Source organism: Corvus cornix, chromosome 1A (genome assembly GCF_000738735.6).
Source record: "Corvus cornix cornix isolate S_Up_H32 chromosome 1A, ASM73873v5, whole genome shotgun sequence".
NCBI classification, from domain to species: domain Eukaryota; kingdom Metazoa; phylum Chordata; class Aves; order Passeriformes; family Corvidae; genus Corvus; species Corvus cornix.
Genome location: NC_047057.1, coordinates 12,229,939 through 12,254,812, shown reverse-complemented (window position 1 = coordinate 12,254,812; position 24,874 = coordinate 12,229,939). Strand labels below are relative to the sequence as shown.

The window sequence follows — 24,874 nt, the reverse complement described above, 5'->3', positions numbered from 1 at the left end:
GGTAAGGTTTGGGGGTTTTAATTATAGCTTCTTGATCTCAGTACATACATAAATTGTATTCATTTGAGGAGTTTTCACTGCTCATTTTTCTCCAGAATATTCACTGTTTTTCTTACTAATTTGTTATGATACTGTTTTTTTAACACATTGTGTATTAGTATAACAGGTCACTGAATTTGTTTAAATTTATTTGCTTATTTTTTAAACCAAGAAGTTGGAGGTTAGAGAACTATTGATTTCTGCAGCCATTTGAGAGGATGAGATCTTAAAATGTTTTTCTTCAGATACAATTTTGTATAATATTTTAACAGATTGAAGATGATATTGCCATCAGCAGTGGGCAGTACATTCTGTGCTGGGACAGAACTTGCAGAGTTGATGGTCTCTTTGGATATATGGCTAAGCATGTGGCTGAAGTGTTTTAAAAGATAAAACATGGTGAAAATGTTGAAAAGAGGCTAATGCACTTTCACACAGTGCAAAAAACAATGTGACTCTGGGGCATTCAGTCTGCATCCTACAACAACAGAGAAGTCAGAGTTTTCTTACTTGGTACAGCAGGAACAACCAGGAGTATTATTTGCGTGCCCATATGAACCTACTGAATATAGTGCAGAATAGGAAATATTCATTGTGTCCAAGTGCAATTACAACAGAATGGAGGGATACAAAGAAACTTCATAAAACCTCCTGAAAGCGCTTTCTGCTAAGGTTCCGTGAGTGTTCAGTTCTGGTTTGTACAGGAGTAGTGTTTTCTTTTAGGCTTCCCACAGAAAATAGAAAGTCAGAAATACAACATAATGCTCTTCATAAAATGTGCCTTAGTATAGGTCACAAATGAATTTATGCACAAAGCATTGGGCAAGAATTATCAGCACCAATTTAATTTAAATGAGGTCATTTTACGTTGAAGAGGCTGTTCTTATCACAATCAGTAAGCAAGCAGATATTGTTGTTATGGTTTACAGGCCAAAATTAACCAATGCTTTTTCCTCTAGCAAAATTATTCAGTAATTGCTTCTTCAAGTTAATTCAGTTCTCCTGATCATTTTTCATTTTTCTAGACATTTTGTCTTGCTTCTGCTTTCTTGTGAAATAGCCTTTCATAAAGAGGGTTGATTAGATCTACTTGTAGTTTTGAGCTATGATGTCATCTAAGGTAAAAGGGAATGAAGCCATTTGCCTTGCATACTTTTGCATTTTTTATTTCTGGTAATACATCCCTGAATATTTGGAAAAACATCTATGCAGAGAGGTTTGATAACTTCTCAGAGTATATAACAGCTGAAAATTACCAAATAGGTAACTAATCAGTAACCTTGGTTCTGTTTGCATTTTCACTCTAATGCATTAACTTTGGGTTATCCCAGGTTTGGTTTTAATGTTACTCATTATATTTGGCAAATATTTTCAGATAGTTGTATAGTTAGAATTTACTTCTGACTGTAGTTCATTTGCAGTCAGAGATTTCTAGGAAGGCTGTTTATGAGCATATGGAGACACATCAGGTATCTTACACATCATAGTCTGTATTTCATTTATTAGACATTCTTATTTCTTTGATACTGAATCTACGAAAAGCATTTGAATTTTCTTAAGAGTATCACAAATTCATAAAACTAATTTAGTTATAAATGCGTAAGAATTTGGAATGAAGGTTAATGGTCCTAAAATTTTTCAATCTGTCATAAAGAGAAATAGCATTGCAAATTGTCCACGGAGTAAGAACTTTTTTTTTGAAGTCAGAATAAATGCAGATATGAGATTTAGAGTAGTGCGTTAAGTGCCATATGATATGGGTCTATTAGAAATACACAAACCACTGATGTACATAACATAGTTCCAGCTGGAGGGAGCCAGAGGAATGTAGTTTTCTGTAATTAAGGGAAGAAAAAAGTGCCCTTTCTTAGAGTGTAAAAATTGAAGAGATTTTTTTTTTTTCTTTTTTCTTGCTTTTTTGTCTGCCTTACATGAATAGAATAAGAAATACCTAAAATTCTGTATGTAAACTGGCAATTTACCTGTGAGATTTCTTTGTCCCTGTTGTGTTGGAAGCATGCTTTATGGCTTTCTTTTTCAGATGACAATTTGATGTTTAAACTACCCTTTTTTTGTAAATTGACAGCTATGGTAAAATCTAAGTTGCAAGATTGGAACGATGCCTGGTTTTGTTATCTACTTGATTTGTATTATGGCTTATATATGTCATAGCCTTTCTGGACACCAGATATCCACATCCTGATTATACTTCTGTTACTGCATTACATTACATTCCCTTGATGTAGCAATTTGATAAAGAGGAATTTGATTCTATGATTCTACAGTTCTGTGATTTGATTCTATGAGTACCGTCAGCAGGTTTTTCCAAATGGAAAACACTCTTAATAGCTTCTACAAGCTCAGATTGTGTTAGTGTTTAAAAATACGAAGCTTTTCATTCCACGTTTGACAACTCTTGACAGAATAAGAATTATTCATTTTTGCTAGATCAGCTGTATTGTGTTCCAGCTTTCATTGCTGTTACAGGGACTCCTCATAGGAACATTTTGCATCTGGCTTTAACATTATTATTTAATGCTAACAGAATACCCTCTATTTAAAACGTGAGCAGGTAGGTGAATTTCTACAGAAAAAGCTCTGGTTTAAGATGTGTGTTGTTTTACACTGTTCCCTAAGAGGCCTTACAAAGCAGAATGAAGATAAGTGGAGCCATTTTTATTTTCCAGTATGTAAGAAATACAGAGCATGTTCTCATACTGGTTATATGTCAGTAAGTAGATTAATCTTTAAATTTTTTTAAATAAGAAAAATGCTGGAAAAATGACAGTTCCTGCTGATTCTGTTAAACCACTTTTCTTTGCTTCCCTATTACTGTGAAATTCCCTCAGTGTTGTGCTTGTCCTTTTTTTGGATAAATGGATAGAGTCAGTGCTAAAATTTTACCTGAAATAATTGAGAAGTTCATAGCAGACATTAGCTACATAAATGTGGGGGTGACTTTGGAAGAATATATTTCTATCCTGTTCTCAAATTAACTTAGCATTTAGATCTTTATGACCAAAGTTTATATTGAGGTGAGATTTCTTGTCTTCTGGTTGAATGTTTTTAAAAAAAAGCTTTTTATCTCATAGATAATATTGCAAACCGATTCAAGACGTCATTGAAGCATATCATGCATCTGATATTGGAGAGTGTCTTTGCTTTATACACCCATAGGCGCTACTACGATTTGGTAGACTTGAATAGTTGCGTACAAAAATGTTTATATGTTTGAATAATTATTTTATATGTTGTTGAAAGATGGAATTCTTAAGTAGTGAATATTCAGAAGGGAGATGATTGTGAAAGTTATGTTTCTCTTGGAGCTTATTGTGTATGTAGATTTTTTCAAATTTTGTTTCTGGAATATAAGCAAATGTATTCTCATGTATTTCCCATTTTTATCACTTCTTGAGTTTTAAACTTAAATTACAAGAGAGGATGTCATCCTCTGCTTCTGTCCTATTGATTCAACCTGAAAATGACTGTTTGCATTTCACTGTCCTCTTGCTTCAGAGGAAGGTACATAAAATTGCACAGCTTAATTCATTCTGACCACAGGAGTTGTCATCTCTGGAATGATCCTGCTATAATTCCATGCAGGGGGAAGCATTTACTTTTACAAAAAAAATTGAACTATATGGGAAAAGGTCTTAAAAGCTTATTTTTGAATTTTCTTTTCTTTTTGAGAACTATTTAGAATTATGGAATACCTCTCTATCTGGTCAAGCAGAAGATCTTTAGAGCTCCCCAATGACAGGAATGATCAAATACCAACCGTAGACTCCGGGCTTATCTCATTCTCATTACTGGTCTAAATAAACTTCCCGTCCTCTTTCAGTGTGTAGTGAAGATACATAAGACACATTTTGCCAGCACAGAATATCTGTTAGTCTTCTATAATGCCATATATCTCACACAGCATTCATATAAAATCTGTATATCCCTGCATGTTTATTGTCCAAGTGGGTTTGTAGTGCAACCTTTTGATCCTGTGACTTCATGGTTGCCCATACCTAAAAGATTATTTTTGTATTGTTAGAACATCTTTTTTAGCAGCTGGCAATTTGTAGCTGTGGGGGTATTTTTAGACAATTTTATATTATTACTGTTGTATTTGATCCTAGCTGGTTTTGATCCTGTATCCTTTTATAGGTATATGATGCATCTGACACACTTTATTTTCCTGGATCTGGCTATTGGTTAGAAAGTGCAGTAATCTATTGATCTCATTGTACTGAATTGTATTGATCTCAGTACTCTGTTGATTTTCTGTAGGTTTGGGAAGATGGTGGTAAGAGGTAATAAATAACTCCCATTTTCTCATTTTCTGTTACTGGTTACTGGACTAATCTGGCAGAAATTCATGAGCTGAAATGGGAACTTAATGTGATGCACAGCATGGTGACATAGTTAGCACTTAGGCACCAACTATGGCAGCCTGAGAGAGCCTGCTGTTAAGCAAAAGGAAAGGAGAAAACATTACTTTTAACCAAATAGCTGACTCTATTTTTTTTTTCAACTCTGAGCACAGCTGTGAATAAAAATAAAAGTATTCTTACTTCAAGTAGTACTTTCTAATTAAAATTGTGAAGGGACTGACGTGTGATTTCTTCTAATTTTAATTGATACAGAAAAGATCTTTTAGAAAAACTAATAGTGTTTTACCTATGTTATGTTGTTTGACCTAGTTTGATCTAGTTTTCTTTTTTGGAGGTATATTGATAATACAGCTTTACAATTTCTTAGGATGCTTTCTTAATCAAATTCTATTCTATTCTATTTGAGTTGTTTCTTTACACTAATTTAAAGTAGAAAACTTACCTTATTTCTGTGAAGAGCTTATAGTAATAGGTTCCTGCTTGGCACTTAATCTACGTCTTAAAAACAGTGTATTGAAGACAAATTGTTGTGAATTATTGAAAGCTAGTTTAACGGAAGAAATTTTGGTTATGACAAGGCAAGGACTATTGAGAGGGAAGGGGGAATGAGGACTTCAGATGAGATGAAGTTTATCGGGAAGATAAAGAGACTTCCTAAGTATCTTCTCTAGAACATCTTACTAATTCTAAACTTCCTTGCTTTTTGATGTTAGTTTTTTATTTGTGTAGCATGTCCCTAAGAATTTGCTGACCAGGATGTAGCTGTGTTTAAGGCTTTGTAAAATTGATTTATTGTAAATTTGTACTTTTCTATATATAATCAAATAGAAATTGTGATGGAGGTAGGTATGTAAGTTTGCTATGTAGTGATGAAGAGTTTATATACTCTGTGAATCTGTTAATAACTTTCACAAAGTATTCTTGTGGCCCTGTGAACATGTTATATATTCCCTTGTGCCTTTCACATGTCTTAGATTGCATGCTATATAACCTAGGGAATGTGTTGTATCAACCAGCAGTTTCTTTAACTTCTGTTCTCTTGGCGCATTATTTGTAAATAGTATTTGAAGCTTCAAATCTTAACTTATCTATGAAATGTGTTAGTGTATCAAAGAAGTAAATATGAATACATGAAAGACAGACCAGAGTTTTCCTCCTTCCAAACTCTGTCCTTTCCATCCCTTTCTTTACACACTTATTTAGAAATTGGTTTCATGTACTTACTGGAAGGAACATCGTTTTATACTCCAGGAACAAATTCGTGCTGTGTTTACATCAAGCAGTTGCAGCTGAAGCTTGTTAGTGATTGCCTCCCCAATTAAAAAAAAATTCTTCACTGTGGTACATGAACTCCTATTGTTTGGAGATAAATAATCGGCTCATCCCCTCTTTAGGGAAGAACAAAGAACATAATAGTACATCTGGTTCATGTGTTAAGACAGCAAAGATTAATTAAGCAAGTACTGCACAACCTCTCTTGATAATACATATATCTAAAAACAGCCTGTATAAGTTTTTTAATCACTTTGCTTTAACCATTTAGTGTATGCAGAAAGTCTATTCCAGAATCACCAGCTATTCATGGAAGTAAGATAGGATGCAATACTGAGGTAAAGCAAATTAGGGCATTAGGATAAAATTCATTAGTTCTCTCTCAAATCTCTTGTTTTAAGATGATATGCCTAGAAAGATATGATTAAAGACTAGAAAGAACCTTTCAAGCCCTCAGGTAACATCATTAACACTCTTTATAAATTTCGTCTTTCTTAGAAGTAATTGGCTGTTTTTTCTCACCATTTGGAGTATGACCTGTTTGGGGGAAAGAAACATCTCTTTATTGAGCATTTGTGTAGAGCCTGGTTAATTGAAAGACAGTTTCAAAACTAGAACTAACTCTTGTGGTTAAATAGTTAAATAAATAGTTACAGTTACGAGTGCCGTGTTTCTTCACATCCCTGGTAACTACGACTAACGTAGAATTTAGCTGAAAGGCTACTAAAGGCCAATTTTACCTGCTGTACTTCTTGCTGTCATTGTCTTTCAGCCGAAATAGCTTTACTAGCTCCTTAGTTCACTTCAGTGAGTTGTAGGGACACAGATATCCTGTCAAGATCTTCTTTTGACAATCCTTTGCTTATTAAATATCTTTTACTTCCCTGCACATACAGTAATGAATGCAGTTGCAACTTCAGTAGTAGCAAGAAAGATGGTTCAGAATCATTGGTCAAAGAGTTGACTATAATGTTATATTCTCTTTATTGATGTGCTTCTTGGACTGGTTCTTACATGGTCTCTTGTCCTCCTGTCCCTGCCTAATGTGCTCTTACTTCTCCCTACCTATAGTTTGTTCTCCTGAGGTGTTTATACCCCACCTCTCACTTCAATACAAATGATTTTGTTGTATCACATGTGAAATAGATTTGTAGCATTGTATCTGTACCAGGGACACGTTCTGTTTTTTTATGAGGTTGAAAAGTCCTGAGACTGTGCACATGAACAGTGTTAAAGCATAAGGTAGCAAAATGGTACATTAAAGAATATGTTGAATCACTTTGGTGAATGCTTGTACTGTTTCTGCCCTGCCAGCTGCAGTCAGTTCTAGCTACTGACTTTGTGCTTGACACCCCTCCTCCCCTAAAGACCCTCTGCTGCTGGCTGTGTTCATTTGATAGCAGATAGTGGGGCTTGCCACAGTATCTTGGACAAAAGAAGCAGCTGCATTGCAGTTAATTTAAAAGAGAGGATTTCAAAATATGAAGCTTGTTCACAAAAGAATGCCTCTTGGTAGATGAGGAATTGTTAGGAATTTACATAATCTCTCTTCTCCATCTATGGAAATGAAAACTGAAAGATATTTGGGGGGAGCAATGTGGAAAATTGATAGTACGGTGTGAGTAAATCTCGTTTACGGAAAGTTTATATTATTCTTAGTAAATGTTGCAAATATTTTTCATTTAAAATATGAAGAACAACAAAACAATGTGAAACAAATCCTACTTAGACTTGGAAAAGCTGCTATAATGATGATGATAATTATAATGGCTGAAAATGGTGCTATATATCTTGAAGTTGCATAGGTGCTGTAAAAAGTTTATGTCCTTACCCACTGTATGATTTAATTTCTCATGTTAGGTGGAGGAGGGTAGATGATAGAAGAAATAATGTGATAATGTGGTATGTGTCTGAACAATAGAAGTACATCTGAGCTAGTCAGTGTGCTTTTCTAGTTAATGCGGAGAAACAGACATGCACCCTGATGCAGACATGAGCATCTAAACCCACTCTGTTAATGAAAAGTTTTAAAATCTGTACTAGCTTTCAATGAGCCATGTCCTGATGCACTGACTCCTTCATCCTCTAGAAATGGAATCAAGACGGCCTCAGATGCAAACATTTGCATTATAGCTACGTAATGCTATTCTATCCCGAAGAACCAAGTGTTTCCTCAGTAACTATTCTGAGTTTTTTGTAAAACAAATGGAAAAGCCAACATCAAATATCCCTGTTTGTATGTCATATTCCTTGTCAAAATGCTTGCAGACTGGGGGTAGTGATTGATTTGTACACCTTCCCACCAATTCCTCCTGCAGATTAAGTTGGGCTCTCACTCTGCAGTGAGTACTTGGGAAGAGCATGCCCAGGGTTGCATTGCATGGCTGGAAAGCTGGTGTTGGCCTTCCTATCCCTTTTTTCTGGACTGCTTTTGCCTTATTCCTAAGGATGGGGTGCTGAAATTCTGTCTCTTTCTAATAGAAACTTATTTTGCAGAATTCTGTGATGATGACCTGTTATTTTACATCTTAGAACTTGCAATCTGAACCCTACAGCTTTGAACTGTATTTCAATTACAGCAACTATAGAATAGCTCAGTGTCTTGTGGAAAACACTCTGAAAGTGATGTTTTTCGATGTGAGAATATCGAATATATCAAGAAAGGATCTTCTACCTTTGTTTTTTGTAATATGAAATAAAAGAGGTTAGGTATAACCTCTGCAAGTGCAAGCCATAGAACATTTACCAAAAGAATGAAAGGCCAGTAAGTTATTTGAATTTCAGGAAGTGTTTTAGAGATAAAATTTAAAAATATTACTGAGACTTAGTGTGGATTTTTGGGCACGGTTTAACTGAAACTAAAATTGAAATATTTGAAGACAGATCTAGTTTAGATGAGCAGATGCTGATCTGTAGGTGTGTTTCACTAACATGTGATGGTGCAACTTCAAGTTCATTCAGATGAACATTCATTACCCTGCTGTTATTGATGTAGAGAAAGGTGTTTTAAAAAAACAAACATGAACAAAAACCCGAAACAAAACCAAACCCCCCAAAACCAGACAAAAATCTCAGTTTCAAAAATTCTGTACTTTCAAACTCTTTTCAGATTGTTGTCTTGTTTTCTAATTAGTAGTTATTTATGAATGAGATAAAATTTATATATGTTGCCATTTCTAACAGGACCAGCTTCTAGTGTCCGTAACAGTTCTCATAGAGAATTGAGAGGTATCTTTCTGTGTATATGTTTTTACATACTTTTTTTTCCTGCCTGCTCACCTGTCATAAATGTTTCTTGAAACAGAATGTACATGAACTGTGGGAGCTTCATCATCCTATTGTGAACATACTAAAACATTCCACTATAAGAAATAGGATATACAGGCGGTACATCTATGTCTTCTGAAAAGTTCTGAATTCAGACTCTGGTTAGTAGTGAGTTTAAAAAAAAATAGGAGAGGTGGTAACTGGGATGTTTTTTGAAAGACATAGCTAGAGAATATGAAGATCCAGGTTGGTCTAGTTTAATAATTGAAGAATGCTGGATGTGTTGTTGACCATCTGTGACCTACATAAAATGAACAAGTGGGTGTTCCATGTTCTAGATATCTCGGCAAGAAATATGAAAGAGAACGTCAAAAGAGGAAATAATGAATCATATACATAAAAAACCCCTGGTGTAGTAGATACAGTAAACAGATTGACTTAAGAGATTACCACACAGACATGAGAAGAAAACTGAAGATTGTTGTTATAAAATGATCTTTTCCAGCCTTTTTTATTTATTACTAGCATATGGCCTAGGAAGACTTTTTGCAACAGATATTTTCTAGTGTGGAATGGCCTCTAATGGATGTATGACACTGATGGTGTAGAGAAAAGCTTTTTAATAATTTGTGTGACTATAGTGCTTGTGAAAGATGCTAGACTGACAGTCTAGAAGACTGGCAGTCTGAAGTAATCTGTTCTGATTCACTGAACAGGTATAGCAGAGGAATCAACGGCACAAAATCTCTGTATTGCTTTTTAATTGTATCCTGAAAAATCTACCTTTCATTTTGAGCTGACTGATTCTTAGTTAATAGTGACAGAGAGTTGCTGTTCACCCTAGTACTAAGCTCTTACAAATCAGCTTTTGACATAGAGAAGCTTTCTGTTTAAATCAACAACTTCTGTCTAAGAACGTGATGGGCTTCCAGTAGAAGTAGTGAAGGGGGAAGGATGGCTAACAGGCAACACGTGGTGACTGGAGGTACTGCACAGTATGCTGGTCTGCTGCTTGGCCTTGGCCTTGGCCTGCCTTTTTGCTTCCCTCCTAGATAAATCATTGAGACCTCGCTGGTTTTAACCTTGCAGTATGCAATTTGTGGGACTAGCCTGTGGAATGCTCTTTGGCCAGTTGATTTAACATGTTTTCTGTGTAGTTGTGACCAGAACCAGACCATCTCTGGATGACTGGGAGAAATGAAAAGGTACAGGTGGAGATGTAGCATGACAGTATCTCCTTAGCAGGAAAGAAATCAAGTTTTATCCATGATTGGATTAACACTCAAACCAGTATCTTCTTCTCATCTCCCATATCAAAAATAGCCCAAATTTTAATTCTGCTCAGTGTCTAGAATTCCCTAGAGTGAGCCAGTCTCCAGTCCAATTTGCCATCTCCATCTGGCTCAGGTGAAACTTCTGTAACTACATTGTGCGTGGGCACAGGAGGTAACTCAGTGTGTTGGAGTGATGAGGAAGAAAGGTAGCAAACAAGATAGGGAGTCATCAATATGACAGGAGATAAACATAGGTACCTTAGATACTAAATAAAGTATTTTTTAGATACTAAAAAAGCAAATGCAAAGAAAAAAGGTTAATTATCTGTCCTCCAAAAACCAAAGGTATTTCAGACTGATTGCCCAAAATCGATGGTGCCTAAAACCTGGAAAAAGACCCAAACATAAAAATAATGAGTAATATAAACAATTTATTAGGCACTTATATGCTATTTTTAATAAGCAGAAAGGCTGGCCTCTAGTGCAAGTAATTTTATTTTTTGTTTGACATGAACAGAGAAGCGATTTGAGTCAGATGTTTTATGAAAACAAACGAGAAAAAAACAAACAAAAACCTACACACATCAGTGAAAAGTCAAGATAAAGTGGTAAATTCAAGCTGGCATGCATAAGTGGATATAACCTTAAATAAAGCTGTTCAGAGAAAGGAAAATAATTGCAAAGTGGTAACACTTTAACAAAGATGTAAGCATGAAGACTGGCAAAAATTAAAGGCTAGAAGGGAATGACTTGTGAAGAAAGATTAAAGGAAATGAACACATGTAATTATTACTTATAGCTATCTGTGTGCTTGGTGATGTTCAGATGAAGAGAGATGATCCCTACACTAATTTGGCTAAATAACTACCAGGGGATGATGAAAATGTCTGAAGGTATTTATAGGCTTCAAGGGCCAAGAAAGGATTCATTTAGAAGAGTTCAAAAAAGGTCTAAGTGGGAGTAATGAAATAAGATGAGGGGAATCTTAGCTTTGGATACTATAAAAAACCCTTCTTTTGGAGATGCTGAAGTGTGTGATAGTCTCCCCTGAAGTTTTAGTGCAATGCCCCACTGCTTGAGCTATTGCAAATGACAGTAGACAAAGGATTCAGATATAAACTTGAAAGAAGGAAGAAGAATTTTGCATTGGCAGGAGGAGAGTGAAGATGACTTAATAGATATTTTCCATCTTTAATTTCTGTGGTCTCACATGGTATAAATTAACAAAATAAGACTCATGGTATACTAGTGAAACATAATTTATGTAAATTTGCTTTAGAATAGGCATTAACCTTGATCCTTACTTCAATTCTGCATTAAGCCTTGCCTTTGATACAGTAATCTTAATTAAAACTGAATATTTCATGATTTAACTCCCTCTGCCTCATGAGCAGAACAATACTCTTATCTGTGTTACCTATAAAAGTGCAATCCATATAGAGTATCTATTGCATCAGATGATAGGTTTGCTTAAGGTCATTTTCATATGAATAAAAGTACTGACAAAGAGCAGTTTAATTTGTTTAAAAATTATTAACTCTTATTTTACAACCAAATGTTAAAAAGCTAGTTAAATAATTTTTCATGCATGTTGACTTAGGAAATGTTGACCGAATAAATACCATATTCTTTTGGGGAAAAAGAAAAACCAACAGCCTGCATGAATGAGGAAAAAAAGTAAGTATTGGCAGATGTGATGTGTGTCAAGTGTGTCATCATGTAACTGTCAATCACTGTCGTCTTCATAATACTTTTAACTGGATTAGGTTAGGTAGTAAGAGAAAAGCTGTTCGTTTTGATGTTAAATCCTAATATGTTCTAAAAGAGGCAGGAATTTGAAATGGGCATGAAAGTGTGCCTATGTTTTCTTTAATTTTTGGAGGCATTTTTGTTGTTGATGTTGAGGGTTTTGTTGTTTGTTTTATGTTTGTTTTGTCATGATGTTAGAACAAATGGCTGTTCTGGAGAAATACTGGATTGCCCTGCGCTGCAGACACACATGACCATGTGCACACACACGCAAGACACATCCTTAATATAGGGGCACTTTGTAGTTGTGGTCACTGACACAGTACAGGCATCTTCAGGTTGCTCACTGCTTATAAATGGAGACATCAGTAGAGTGACATTTTCCAGCTTGAAAAGATGTGCCGGTGTTGTCTTACTTTGTAATAATCTACCAGAAAAAGTTCAAGGAAAGAGGATGTAATATCAAGTGATGACACTTAATAAATAATATATATATAAATATATAACTTAGTCCTAAAACGTAGAAGGCAAGCAAACCTTTGAGTATCCATCTGTATTGAAAAAGGCCATCTTTTTCTGAAATTCTTTAGTTTTGTTTTTTTTTTCTTTTTAATTTAAGTTGTCAGACTAAATACTTTGGATAAAAAAGCAGCTGTGATAAATCTTGATATCTGGACTGCTTCTTTACTAAGTAGCTAACTTTAGTGATAATTTCATATATGTCACTGGAATCTTTGGTTGTGTCAGATATTTAGTGGATCCAATGTAAGTCATCAATCTTTTTCTTCCAAATATAAGTCTAACCACTTGGTTAAATAATATTTGCCAGTCACTTTCATCAGGATTTGAGATATTTTTCCCTCATTGTTCCAGCTTTTTCTTTGTTGGCTCTACATATCAAGTTGCAGCTGTGGTACCTTGGATATCCGTAGACATTACATATATACTGATATCTTTATTTCCCATTCAGAGCACAAGAAACATACCAGTGTGTATTTGTTGAGAATAATTGTCATATAAATGAAGCGATAGTGTATTTTTGGGCACAGCTGCCTTCTTATCAGTTCATTACCTTATTGGATTCAACACTTACAGAGAACGCAGGGAACAAATTTGTAAAGTTGAATATATTTATTTGTTGGAGGAAAAAAATAGAAAGTGAACAGTTGTTAATATCATATTACATTTCTAGTCCTCCCATTAGGTCTTTATAGGAGAATGTAACAGCTGATCACACTGAAGAAAATGAAACTCTGGTTTTGTAGGACCATTTCCCTGCTTTTTGCCTGTGTCATCTGTGGCATTCTCAAGTGCAGCTTTCAATAGCCACAAAGAACACACAAGTTGTGGGTGCTGTGTGGGTCCCTAGCACCAGAGGATGTCATGCAGCTGGTTCCAGGGAGCCCAAAGGGTTAAATGCAGTTAAGCTTTTCCCCAGCTTTCTGGGAACCTGGCAGTGGCTTTCTTTCAGTTGCTTTGTAATGGGAGGAACAATACCTGAATTCAGCCTTGAGTTGTGTTGGAGAGGGGGAAGGATTCAGGTTATAGTGTCAGAGGCTGCAGTTGCACTCGGGCAGTACCAGCAAGTGCTTCACCCTCTGGCTGAAAAAAGTGGAATGTTAACAAGGCAAGTCTCAGATAAGACCATATGTATGTAGGGTTTTGTTGTTATTTAATCCATTTCTCTCTGCTTGTGGTTTTCTTTTTAGCTAAATTAATCATGCTGTTTTGAATAGGCTGCATTCTGCCACTGGGAACTGTAACTCAGGCTCTGGCTGGTGATGAGCCAGCCTAAAAGCAGGGAGACACAGTTTTTTGTGGTTTGCACTCAGGCAGAAGTTAAAGAGTCTTGTCACTTGGAAGAAAATAAGCATTTAGAAACTGAAACTTGAATCCTGAGCCTAGATAATGACGATGAAAAATAACCTCCAAAAATTCTTACAGTGAGGTATCATTTTATTAGTCAACTGAATGGAAATTATGTTTCTGGATTAATGGTTAACAGTTTATTTGTGAAGGAAGTGGTCCTGAATATGTTTATAGCTATTGACTGTATTTCATCCGTGATTTCTTCAATGAGCTACTGTTACTAAAGACCACCAAGATGGTTTGGTCAGAGGAGGCTGCATGGGAATCTCATGATTGTTTCAATTTTCTGATTTCTTTTAAAGAAGGATTTGGGTTATATCTTGAAAAACAAGACAAACACAAAACAAAAAAAATATCCCAAGAAACCAACTTGTCATAAAGGATAAACATATTGGTGCTTGGTTACTGATTTATACATTTGTCCACATCCAAACATTGTTTTGGCTGGAGCAGGTAAGTGCAGCAGGAGTTGTTGAGGAGACCTCTGTTGAGGCTGCCCCACCCAAGTGCTCAATATGTTTGAATGTGATGATCTTTAGGACCTAACCAAGACCCAGGCACACAGGGTGTGGAGCATCTTAGGCTGAGAAGTGGGAAGCAGGAGGAGCAGGAGGCGTGTAGGGGATAAGGAGATGTAACGAGCCACAGGAAGGAGTTGCTGCTCTACTCCAAGGCAATAGGCACAAACTGAAACGCAGGAGGAATGGCAGGAAATACTTTCTTACTGTGAGGGTGATGTCAGTGCTGGCACAGGTTGCCCAGAATGGTGGTGAAATCTCCATCCTCAGAGATACTCAAAAGCTGTCTGGACATGGTTCTGGGCAGCCTGGTCAAGATGGCCCTACTTGAGAAAGAGGTTGGACTAGATGACCTCCAGAGATTCCTGCCACCTCAACCGTTCTGTGATTCTGAGTTGTGAGGGAGATGGAAAAACTGAGGTTGTAAGGGACATGAACAGAGGGTGTTTGAGATTTTTGCATTGGGACAGGCTTATGAATAGAAATCTTTCTCACAAAAAAATTTCATATTTTAGTCTATTAAAGATTTTATCACATATGTTTAATTAAGCTCACATTCTTAAAACTTTTGTACACAAAACTACCGAACTTTTGTACACCAAAATTTAAGCTTTTTAATAAAGCAAGATTCAAGGAAAGCTCTGAGGAGAGTTTCTGGCCAGATAGACTGCTAAGTCAGATACTGTTCCAATTGATAATGTGTAGGAGCTTGGGTGGGTCGGACGGTCGGGACGGACGGAGACGAGACATCTCTGAAGTCAGATCTTGGAACATGCGGTTTATTGCAAAGGGCGTGGGTACAGGGGCACTGCTTAGAGCTGCCAGCCGCAGCTCGGAGCAGGCCCAAGAGAGCGAGAGTGTAAAAGTAAGAGCAAGTAGGTAAGAGTGGAGTAAGAGTGAGTGAAGAGGAGGTAAGTAAGAGAGTAAGGGGGTAAGGGAGTAAGTAGAGTGGTCGAGAAGTCCTCGTTACAATACAATAAATCATCTTTTGTACTGAATATTCTAATTTTCACTAACCAATCTAATACAAGATACAAATCCTATAGCATTTACATACAGCCTATAAGAATTGTTATATTACCATAGAGTGTTACATCTTAACTCCTAAAAACTACTCTTTGGACCCCTTCTGCTGAGCTAGTAGGGTCTGCTCTGACCCTTGGACCTGCCTGCAAGCAGAGGGTATTGTTCCATCAAGAGGGGATTACCTTCAGTCGGCCATACCATTGTTTTCCAGTTGTTCAGTAACTAAGACTTGGTATCTCAAAGGTGGCCTTCATTTTGATGTCGCTTATAGTTTTTGTATTCCCAAAATCTTTTGTCAGGCAATCATATTTAAGGCTTTCCTGTTTCATCTTCCCCAACAATAATGTATATTTTTTTGTAACATGCTGTTGCTTTTATGAATTTGTTGTCCAGTTACAAGGCCTTCAGAACACACCATTACAGAAAAATGCTTTAGCAATGTTTCTGCTTCTGATGGCTTTAGTTTTTTATGAAGTACTAACTTTATCATGCAGTTCAGGCAAAAAGTGTGATTTGAGGATCCAGTACCGCAATGGTCATTATTAATTTGAAATACAACAAGCTTTAAATAAAACTTCTCATTTAGCATGTGGGCTAGGCTTTCCTGTGAGCAGCTAGCTAACCAATTCATATACAGATAGAATATGCAGCAGCATGACGGCTTGTATTAGGTGAATTTATCCTAATTGTTTAGTGTCTTGTTAAATACTTTATATGTCCAGCTAATTCCCAAATGGTCACTTACTTTTTCTTCTTGAACAAAAACAAACAAAAAATGTCTCCACTGCATCTGTATGATTTATACTTGAACTGGAAAAAAAAAGGTTTCCATACAAAAACTACTGGCAAATGCAAAATCTACATTATCATAAAAGGAAACATTATTTATATCACTTCTACAGTTGCAAGAGTCTTGGGATGTAACTGTTCAACTGCTGTATGGGAAACATGCATCTCTAGTGGTATTTGGTTTAGGAACTGAAATGGTACTGATTGTTGAGGGCTTTAGGGGAAGGGAGAAGGCACCTAAGAGTAACTTTTTTTATATGGAATTGTAAGTTTTACTAGTTCAGCTACTGGAATTATATTTTTATTTTCTGTAAGAGCTTCATAGGGAGGTATTAAATATACTCGGTACTATAAGTGTGTGTGTATTTATGAGGGACATACCATTACAGCCTATGTTCCAGAAAGAGTTCTCTACGAGGATATGTTACCTTTGGATGATTTGGAGAGTTCCAGTTCCATGAAGAAGACAACTTAGTGATTTAAGATTTTGCACAGCCTGTATTGTGTGTGTGCATTAATGTGTATACGCATAAATTTTTTCTAGTACCTGAAGATATCTTCTAATAGATAGTCAAAATTAGCTGCATTCCTTGTTGCTGAAGTTGGTTGAGTGTAGTTTTTTTTCTATTCTTAAACTCTCTAACTTGTTTAGGACTGTAAATAAACCAAAAAAAAAGTGAGGAAGGTGGTGACAAATAAGATTGTCTTTCTAAACAGCACTTCTAAGTCACTTCTTTAAAGTGATCTTTTAAAAACATGAATTTTATGCATCCCAAATGCATCTTCCAACTGTGAACACTAGATTAAATTCGTTCTTTAACGAATTTCATATGAGAGAGGCAGATGCACTGCAAATGAAGTAAAAAGATCAAAACTGGAGGTAAAATAAGAATAATTTATCCAACTAATGTATATATGTGATTAGTTTTATCTCATAGGCTGCAGGATAATACTGTTATTTTTTGTAAAATAAGAGTTTTGTGGAAATCCTTGCCTACTTTCCTAAGAATGTGATTTTCTTGACAGAATCACATAAATGTTTTTTGATATTTCTAAGTATCTACATGGTATTTTATTTCTGAGAAAACTGAGTTTTGTATAATACATATTCACTCCTTGAAAAACCTCCCCCACTGCTTCTAAAATGTCAAAGCTGAGCACAGGGATTTAGCCATAGAAGTTCTATTGAGATTAATTGGATTTGTATGGCTAAATCCATGCAGTTCTTCTGAAAATATTGCTGTCCCTTGTATATGAAATATAACTATATGTTTACAAGTACAATATCACAGGAAATATTTGGACAGAACAGTAAAATCAGGTTTAATTTATGTATAGAGATGAATAACTTTTGGTTTTTCTATAAACTAAGGGTTCCTGTTTAAGTATACTGAGTGAATACTAAGCATGTGCTGTGCTTGCCTTAGGGCTTCATTTTTTTTAAATGCATGAAGCATTTACATAGGAGTCTTCTGTACTTCACTCAGGAGGGGGAAGAGCATTTCTGATTCATTAATCCCTTTTTCTTTTCCTAAGTAACTGGGTCCTTCACATCATGCACTCAAGAGATGTAAAATATACAAAGAAGTGGGAGGGACAGGCAAAATGATGCCTGGCTTGCTATAATGTATAAATTCAAAATCTATTTTTCTTTGCAAGAAGAAAAATAGCGAGGGGAAAAATGGGCAGCATTAAATTTACTGCATGTGCTTGCATGATATGCAGGTTTGGGATAATTATTTTCTCTCTTGTTCAATAAAGTGAGTTGTTACCATGGTAACATTTATATTGCACAATTTCTCTGTTACAAAATAAATGAGAACAGTTTTAGAGTCAGAAAAGTCTTTGTATGGAACCTTTTTCTTTTCTCTGTTTTTAAGTGCAGAATTGTGTCTTAAAATTTTCTTGAGATGACAAAGTTTTGATGCACTTTCCAGATAAAATTAGTCAGCTTTTAACAACACATAGTGCTTCTGCAGGACAAGATGTGCAAGATCTGGTTGTAAAATTGAACGCAGCCGTTAGGTGGGTGCAGACTGCCTGGCAGCTCAGAGGAATGGTCTGTGTGTCCTGAGCCAATAACCAGCTCCTGACAGTAACACCTTGCCTGTGTTACTGTGTCACCTTGGACAAGATGTGTTGAGAACTTCTTAAAAAGCAGGTCTGAGTCTTCGGTGGCAGAGGGACAGGCGCCCAGGGTGTGTGTTTACAACCAGAGCATACCCTACACAATATTTTGGTCTCTGCTGCTTGAGCTTCTCTTACTGAGGAGTAGCAGACTTACAGCAACACTTTCTGACCAGCTGGTTCTTTGATAGGTGTTCTTTTTAACATTTATTGACTGCAATGCAGGTTCTGCAATGGACATTTTAAAATATCCTTGAGCAATACTTCTGTTTCTGCTTACTGAAGAGGTTCCAGAAAATAACCATGGGAGCTACATGCCCGTTATGTAAAGCTTGTGTGAAAGGCTTCCAAGAGGTGGGAAAATGTTCAGATATAACAGTTGATTGGAATGACAGGTAGCTTTTCATCAGGCCCTAATAGTGTCTTTGCCAGTCATAACTGCTTCTCTTTGTTCAGTTTTGTTTTTCTCCTGCGTTTTCTCACTACAGTAGGCATTTTAGTATGAGGTGACTTTTTAATCTGTTGAGATCAAAAGACTTCATTGCTTGCTTGATTCTGTCCTGTTTTTTCACACCTTTCTATTGATCTCTTGTATGGGTTTTTCAGTTTGGTGATCAGTATAGTACTTTTGGAGGATTAACCTATTTTAAAGTGATTTAATTTTAATGTTCAAAACTTCCAGATTTATAATTACTGAATATTACTGAGAAATCTTGACACAATGATTATTCACAAAATAGAGTGGCTATCACAACTATCAGCTGCAAAAAGAAATAAGTTCGTTAGTCATGGAAGCGTGAGAAATTGTTCCTTGACTACGCTATGTTCCACTGAAACTAAGATAGGATGCCTTGTGGAGGTTCTTTAATGCTTTTTGAATCATGGAATCATTAAGCTTGGAAAAGACCTCCAAGCTCATCAAGTCCAAGCTTTGACTGAACACCACCATGACAACTAAATTATAGCACTAAGTGTCTTGTCCAGTGATTTCTTGAGCACTTCCAGGGATGGTGACTCAAACACCTCCCTGGGCAGCCTGATGCCTGACCACCTTTTCAGTGAAGACATTCTTCTTGATGTCCAACCTCAACCTTCCCTGGTGCAACATAAGGCCATTTCCCCTTGTCCTCTCACTGTTTGCCTGGGACAAGAGGCCAGTCCCCACCTGGCTTCAAACTCCTTTCAGGCAGCTGTAGAGGGTGATAAGGTCCCCGCTGAGACTCAGGAGCCGGGAACGTGGCTGCACTCTCCTGCGTGTCCTGCCTACAGGAAATGATGCATAAACTGCCCCTCCACATCCTTCTGCTGTGCCCCATCCTGTCTGTCCTGCTTGCCCACCCTTTTCACTGTGCTCCTGGTCACTCGTGCTCCCTAGAGCTCTTCCAGTCTCCCTCAGGTGCTCTGGCATCACCCTCCCCATGTCAGCCTCCCTCACAAGAGCTGCCAGGTCCTGCTGGATCTTTCTGCTCTCTGTTGGGTTTCACTGACTCTGGGAAGCCCCTGCTGAGCTCCTTGGAGTGTTTTGCCCCAGAAGTTACTGTAACCACCACTGCCGTCACCACATGCCTTCCCGACTCCACTCCTGAAAGACATGGAAAATGCCTTGTGCAGCACGTTTTGACTCTGCCCCATAAATGATTTGCAATGATGTAGGAGCTGTATAGTCGATGTTTGCTAACTAGACAAATTTTAAGACAATGTATATATAGCAAGATGTTTTTAGGACTCTGTGGAGTGGTTGTGACTTTGAATGTTTCTGTCCATCTAAATAGCAGAATTATCCTTGAATGCTATGAAGGCTGGAGAGATACTGACTACATACTGTTAGTAAGAAATGCTTCCCTTTAGCAGGTATTCGCTTCCCACATATCCTTTGTCTAATCCATTGACCAGCCTTGTTGATGGGTGTGGCAGCATACTGGTTCACTAGTTCATTGGTTGCTGTGGTTGGCTGTAAGGTTTTTACCCAACTTATGTGCTTGCCAAATAAGAGTGTGAGAAACTATTTTCCAGGTTAGAAAAGCTAAGTGCTACATGGCATAACTAGCAGAATTTCACAGTTGCCTTAAAGGGTGATGGAAACTGCATAAAAAACAAGTGTTGTGTTAGAAGAACACAGTTTTTTGATTTACAGTTAATTGCTGACAGATGATGTGTCATGCTGACAGATGATATTTCATGCTTTTTATCTGATAAAACCAAGTATAACTGAATAAGAGATGAAAAACTGGTAGTTATGACCGCTTTGTAGGATATCTATGCAAGGGATATAAGGATATTTATAGATATCTTTTGAAGTTGCATCTAACATATTTAATGGGTCATTGAACCTAGATTTTTAATATTTTATGACTTTTCAATTCATGGTTGGCTGAAAACTTTGCTTTCTCTAGAAATGGATGTTATAAATTTATAGCTTCTATTGTAGCATATCTAAACTTATACATTTCTTTAATGAAAACAACACTTCTCAGTGTAGATTACAACCATCACCTTGTGCTGTTGCAGTGGGGCTTGTTTTATTTGTCATCAAGCATCTAGAGGAATTCCTGAGTGACAGTCTTCATCTTGGTCTTTCCCTTCCTTCTGGTGGGAACCAAATGCTGTAGATTTACTGATGAAGAATATAATATTCTCCATGAGGCTATTTGCTTTCCTGGCAAGCTCAGAGAGGGAAGATTCCAGATGTTCCCATTTCCTACGACTTTGCAGAGTCCCCTGTTCCCTTGTGCTGCGTGGTGACAGTCGGCCAACCTGGAACTTGCATTCAGCCTTGGTGTTTTGTCTGCTCTCCTTAAGGGTACCTGTAAACAAAGGTGCAGGAATGTGTTGAACTTAAATGTCCTGATTTTGTTAGCTAAGTGTTCCAAACAGAAGTGTAACAGTTTGTCGCAGTTGCTGTTGTACAAGAACTTTGTAGCTGTTGGTTTATCCAGGATCCGACATGACTTACCAAATCAAATTCTAATTGCTGTCTTAGATGAAAGTAAATCAGGTGTTTGAGGATTTTTTTCTTTTCCTCTGTTTGATGGCATAAAACCTAGTATTACTTACTGCCATATATTGCTGAGAGCTAGGCAGTTTTGTTGCTTCTAATCTCTTGGTGTGCAGCCTTATAATAAATTTCTCTTCCAATGTGTTGATGAGTGCAGTAACTACACAAATCAGCAATGTTTTTTAGCTCCAGTTTGACATTACAAGAAGAGCATGAAATGTCATGTTTCAACTGGTCAGATCCCCATGTATGAACAATTTTTTACCTAATTACCAAAGTTGCTGAAGTTAAGAACACTAGGACCCAGTATGTTGGGAAATTTTTCTTGCTTACAATTTTATTACATACTTCCCTAAGCATCCTTTGCTGGTCTTTTCAAGAGACAGCAGATTGAGCCAGGGAGTATCTTTATTTTGTACCCATATGATATGCTTACACATTTAAGTGATTGATACAAGTTGTTTCTATTTTGGTTTTGTTACTATTTATTCCTATTATAGAACCTCTGCGTCCTGTGAGTAGTTGAGAAGCAGCATGCTGCTGTGGAGGGTCTCTAAAAATCTGTTTTAACAGTCTCAAGATTTAAAATCAATGCATTTTTAAATTGTTATTTTTCAGAGCAGACTCCCATTTGGGACTACAGTGTATTTTACTATTTTTCTATTCTTGTGGTTGAAATGCCTGAGTTCTGTATTCCAGAAGTATTTGGGTCAAATATTCCTGGAGTGGTTATTTTAATTAAAGAATTCTTAGTGTCTTGTTTCTTTATACAATATTTGGATCAATACTCTTTAAACACTTAATTATCGTAATCATCCAAAAATATACTGTAGTTAAGACACGTTGAATATCTTTTTTTTTCTTGGAGAAAGCAAAGTAGTTTAGACTTAGGAGACAACATCTGATTCTGAGCAATCTCTTTTAATTTCATTATTTCTGCTCTTGCCAAATACAAAATTTTTATCCTCAGGACAGGTTTGAAATCCTAATTGCTTGAATTATTTTTTCATGCAAAACTGTGTTTACAAACAGAAATTCTTCATATAGCAGTAGAAGGCTGGTAACTGTGTACACAGTTCTATAATTTACTGAAATAGCATTAAAAATTTAGGGGCCTTCTGTAAATATATCAAGTCCTATCAGTGTCACAGGTACGGGGTAGTATTTCTAACATTACCGTTCTTCTGTTCTTAATAGAACTTGACTTACAATATCTAGAAATGCTGCCATTTGTGGGACAGATGTAATAAATGAAGGGGGGGGGGAAAAGGCAAAATTTTCTACATTTGGGGAATTAAAGTTATAAGCTTGGTCAGTTGCATGCAGGTTTGCTTCTGGAAAACAGGCTTTGTGTTGCTTTCCTTATCTTGTAAAAAAGTCTGCTTGGAACCTGAGACCTCTCTTGCAAAAGTGAATGAAGGTATGGCAGAAGGATACTTCTATTGGCTATTGCCTGTGCCTTGAAAAATAGCCAGCCTTTTTCTGGTGTCCACTTTATGAAGCTATCTGACTTAAGTAATCAAATTAACTGTAAACATCGTTCCCCAAGTGTTCCTTTGACCATCTGTTACCATCTTCGATTTCTCAGATTTTGGAAGTAAGAGCTAGAAAAGGGAGTACTTTTGAATTAGCTGTCTGTAATTTGTATCTGTAGTCCTTCTACTTAGGAGTTATGTGTTTCCAGGTTGTTATGGAGTAAATTAGATGTACACATCTCCAACAGATTGCAAATACATTCAGATCTTGGGTTTGAGTATCGTAAGTAACTCCTGTCATCACTTCCAGGGGTCTTAACAAAATTCTGAAAATATTTCCAAATAATCCTCAGGTACAGAAAATAATTTGATCCTTTCAGAAAATACCACATTAAGCAAATTTTTAGCATGCCTTTCATGCTGTTATGAAGTACTTTAATTGATCCTCAAAGTGAGGGAACTGACTCAGAAATACTGATTTATCCATGCATCACTCTGTAGAGTTTTTATACTTCTTTTTAAAGCTGATGAGCAGAGCGAGGCAAAGAGTGTTGTGGAACTGCCTTTTATTTTCCTTCTTATTAGGCAAATTGATTAACGCTTAAGTAAATGTGCTGAGAGGAAAAAAAAAAAAGGGCTTTTTCTTAATTTCTATATTGAATAAAAATAATGAAGAGAAAGCAAATTCATTAACACTTTGAAAGATTTCTTTAATAATAGTTCCCAAATGAATAAATTATTGAACTGCTTTTAAAAAGTGATGTTACTGTAACAATGAGTGGGCAAGGCTAATCTGTGCAAATGCTTTCGAGATACTGTGAAGCTTTTCAGAAGATGGCGGGGGAAGCTGGATTTTCATCATGAGGGGTTTTCTGTTTTTAAAAAGACTGCAAAGTATGGGGAGAATACAGTAATTAGTAGTGAGAGAGCCCTTGCAGAGGCCCAAGAGAAGATTAAAAGGGGAAACAGTGGTAGGATGTAGAAGATGCAGATGATATACTTTATCTCTGATGAATGCATCATAACAGACACATTAAGTCAGACCAAAAGTGGGCTTACCCACTGTTTTACTTCTTAGACAGTAAATGTCTGACTACTTCTAAGTAATATCAAATGAGTAGGAAAAATTTAAGACCAGAAAGCAGCGGATAAGCATAGTCTGTATACATTACAGCTTCTTATTACCTGTGGCTTAAATGCTTGCCACGGAGATGATGGTCTTTGCATTCAGCATCCCATGGTTGTATTTGCTTCCATGAATGTACCCAGTACATTCCCAGTCTAAACTCCACAAAACTCTCTACCACTGCACTGAATTTTCAGAGGCAAAGTGTGTTACAGATTAACTACAACTTTGGATGAAGAATAGTTCCTTCTGGGTTTCTTGTTTGCTTTATATTTGGTTTCCTGAGATGATTCCTGGATCTTGATTCAGTGTCCCCATTTTAGAAAAACTGTGGTAGGTTTTGGTGGTTTTTAATAGCGCTTTTGGGAAGAGAAGATGTGAGGAGTAGAGGTAATGAGAAAGTACAGAGGAGATTTGAAAGGAAGCTGCACTGATGAGTCAAGATTTGCAGCTAATCAGAGTCACTAAACAAACCCTAGAAGACAGACTGCTAATTGAAGAGAAAGTATACTAAAATATGAATAGAACAAGGGTAGGAAGTGTCTTCTTGAAGTAGGAAAATACATTTGCTTCTCTTGAGATTGAAGAGAAAAGCCACGAGGGAAGCCAATTACAGGAGAATAGTCTAGAGATAAGGCAGCTTCTACTATGCAGAAAGATGTTCTGTGGTTTGAAAGACAGGAGAGGGGGGTGGAGTGTTGCAGAAAGAGGAGGGGAAAAGGGAAAAAGCAAAATATGCACATTTATCCCTTGAGTAAGTGTGTGAAATTGGCAGTTTCTTCACGTCATTTTGTGTAAATGGGTCACAAAAGGTAAGACCAAGTAGAATAAGGCAGAGGTGGTGAACAGTGATTATACAATGGAGAAAATATTGTGTGGGAATGGTTCTAATGACCTGTAGAGTAAAAACCAGAATTTTCTGATAAAATTCAATGTTACATGCCTTGGGCTTAGTAAACTTTTCTG

General features: G+C 36.6%; 1 protein-coding gene across 5 annotated transcripts in view; it reads left to right on the top strand.

The window, feature by feature from the left end:
- The window catches only part of ORC5 (origin recognition complex subunit 5), a 68,815-nt gene that overhangs the window by 29,583 nt on the left and 14,358 nt on the right, over window positions 1–24,874 (top strand). Inside the window, exon 14 of one of the 5 annotated variants that reach the window (XR_002044660.2) lies at window positions 11,835–11,911. The exons of 3 other annotated variants lie outside the window; for them this stretch is intronic. Coding sequence is in view for 1 of the 2 variants with exons in the window: in XM_010395648.4 (XP_010393950.2) it covers window positions 3,132–3,164 (33 nt within the window). In the remaining variant the exon portion in view is untranslated. Of the gene's footprint in view, window positions 1–3,131; window positions 7,047–11,834; window positions 11,912–24,874 lie in introns of those variants that run through there. One more of the 5 variants, XM_010395648.4, reaches the window with a different exon arrangement.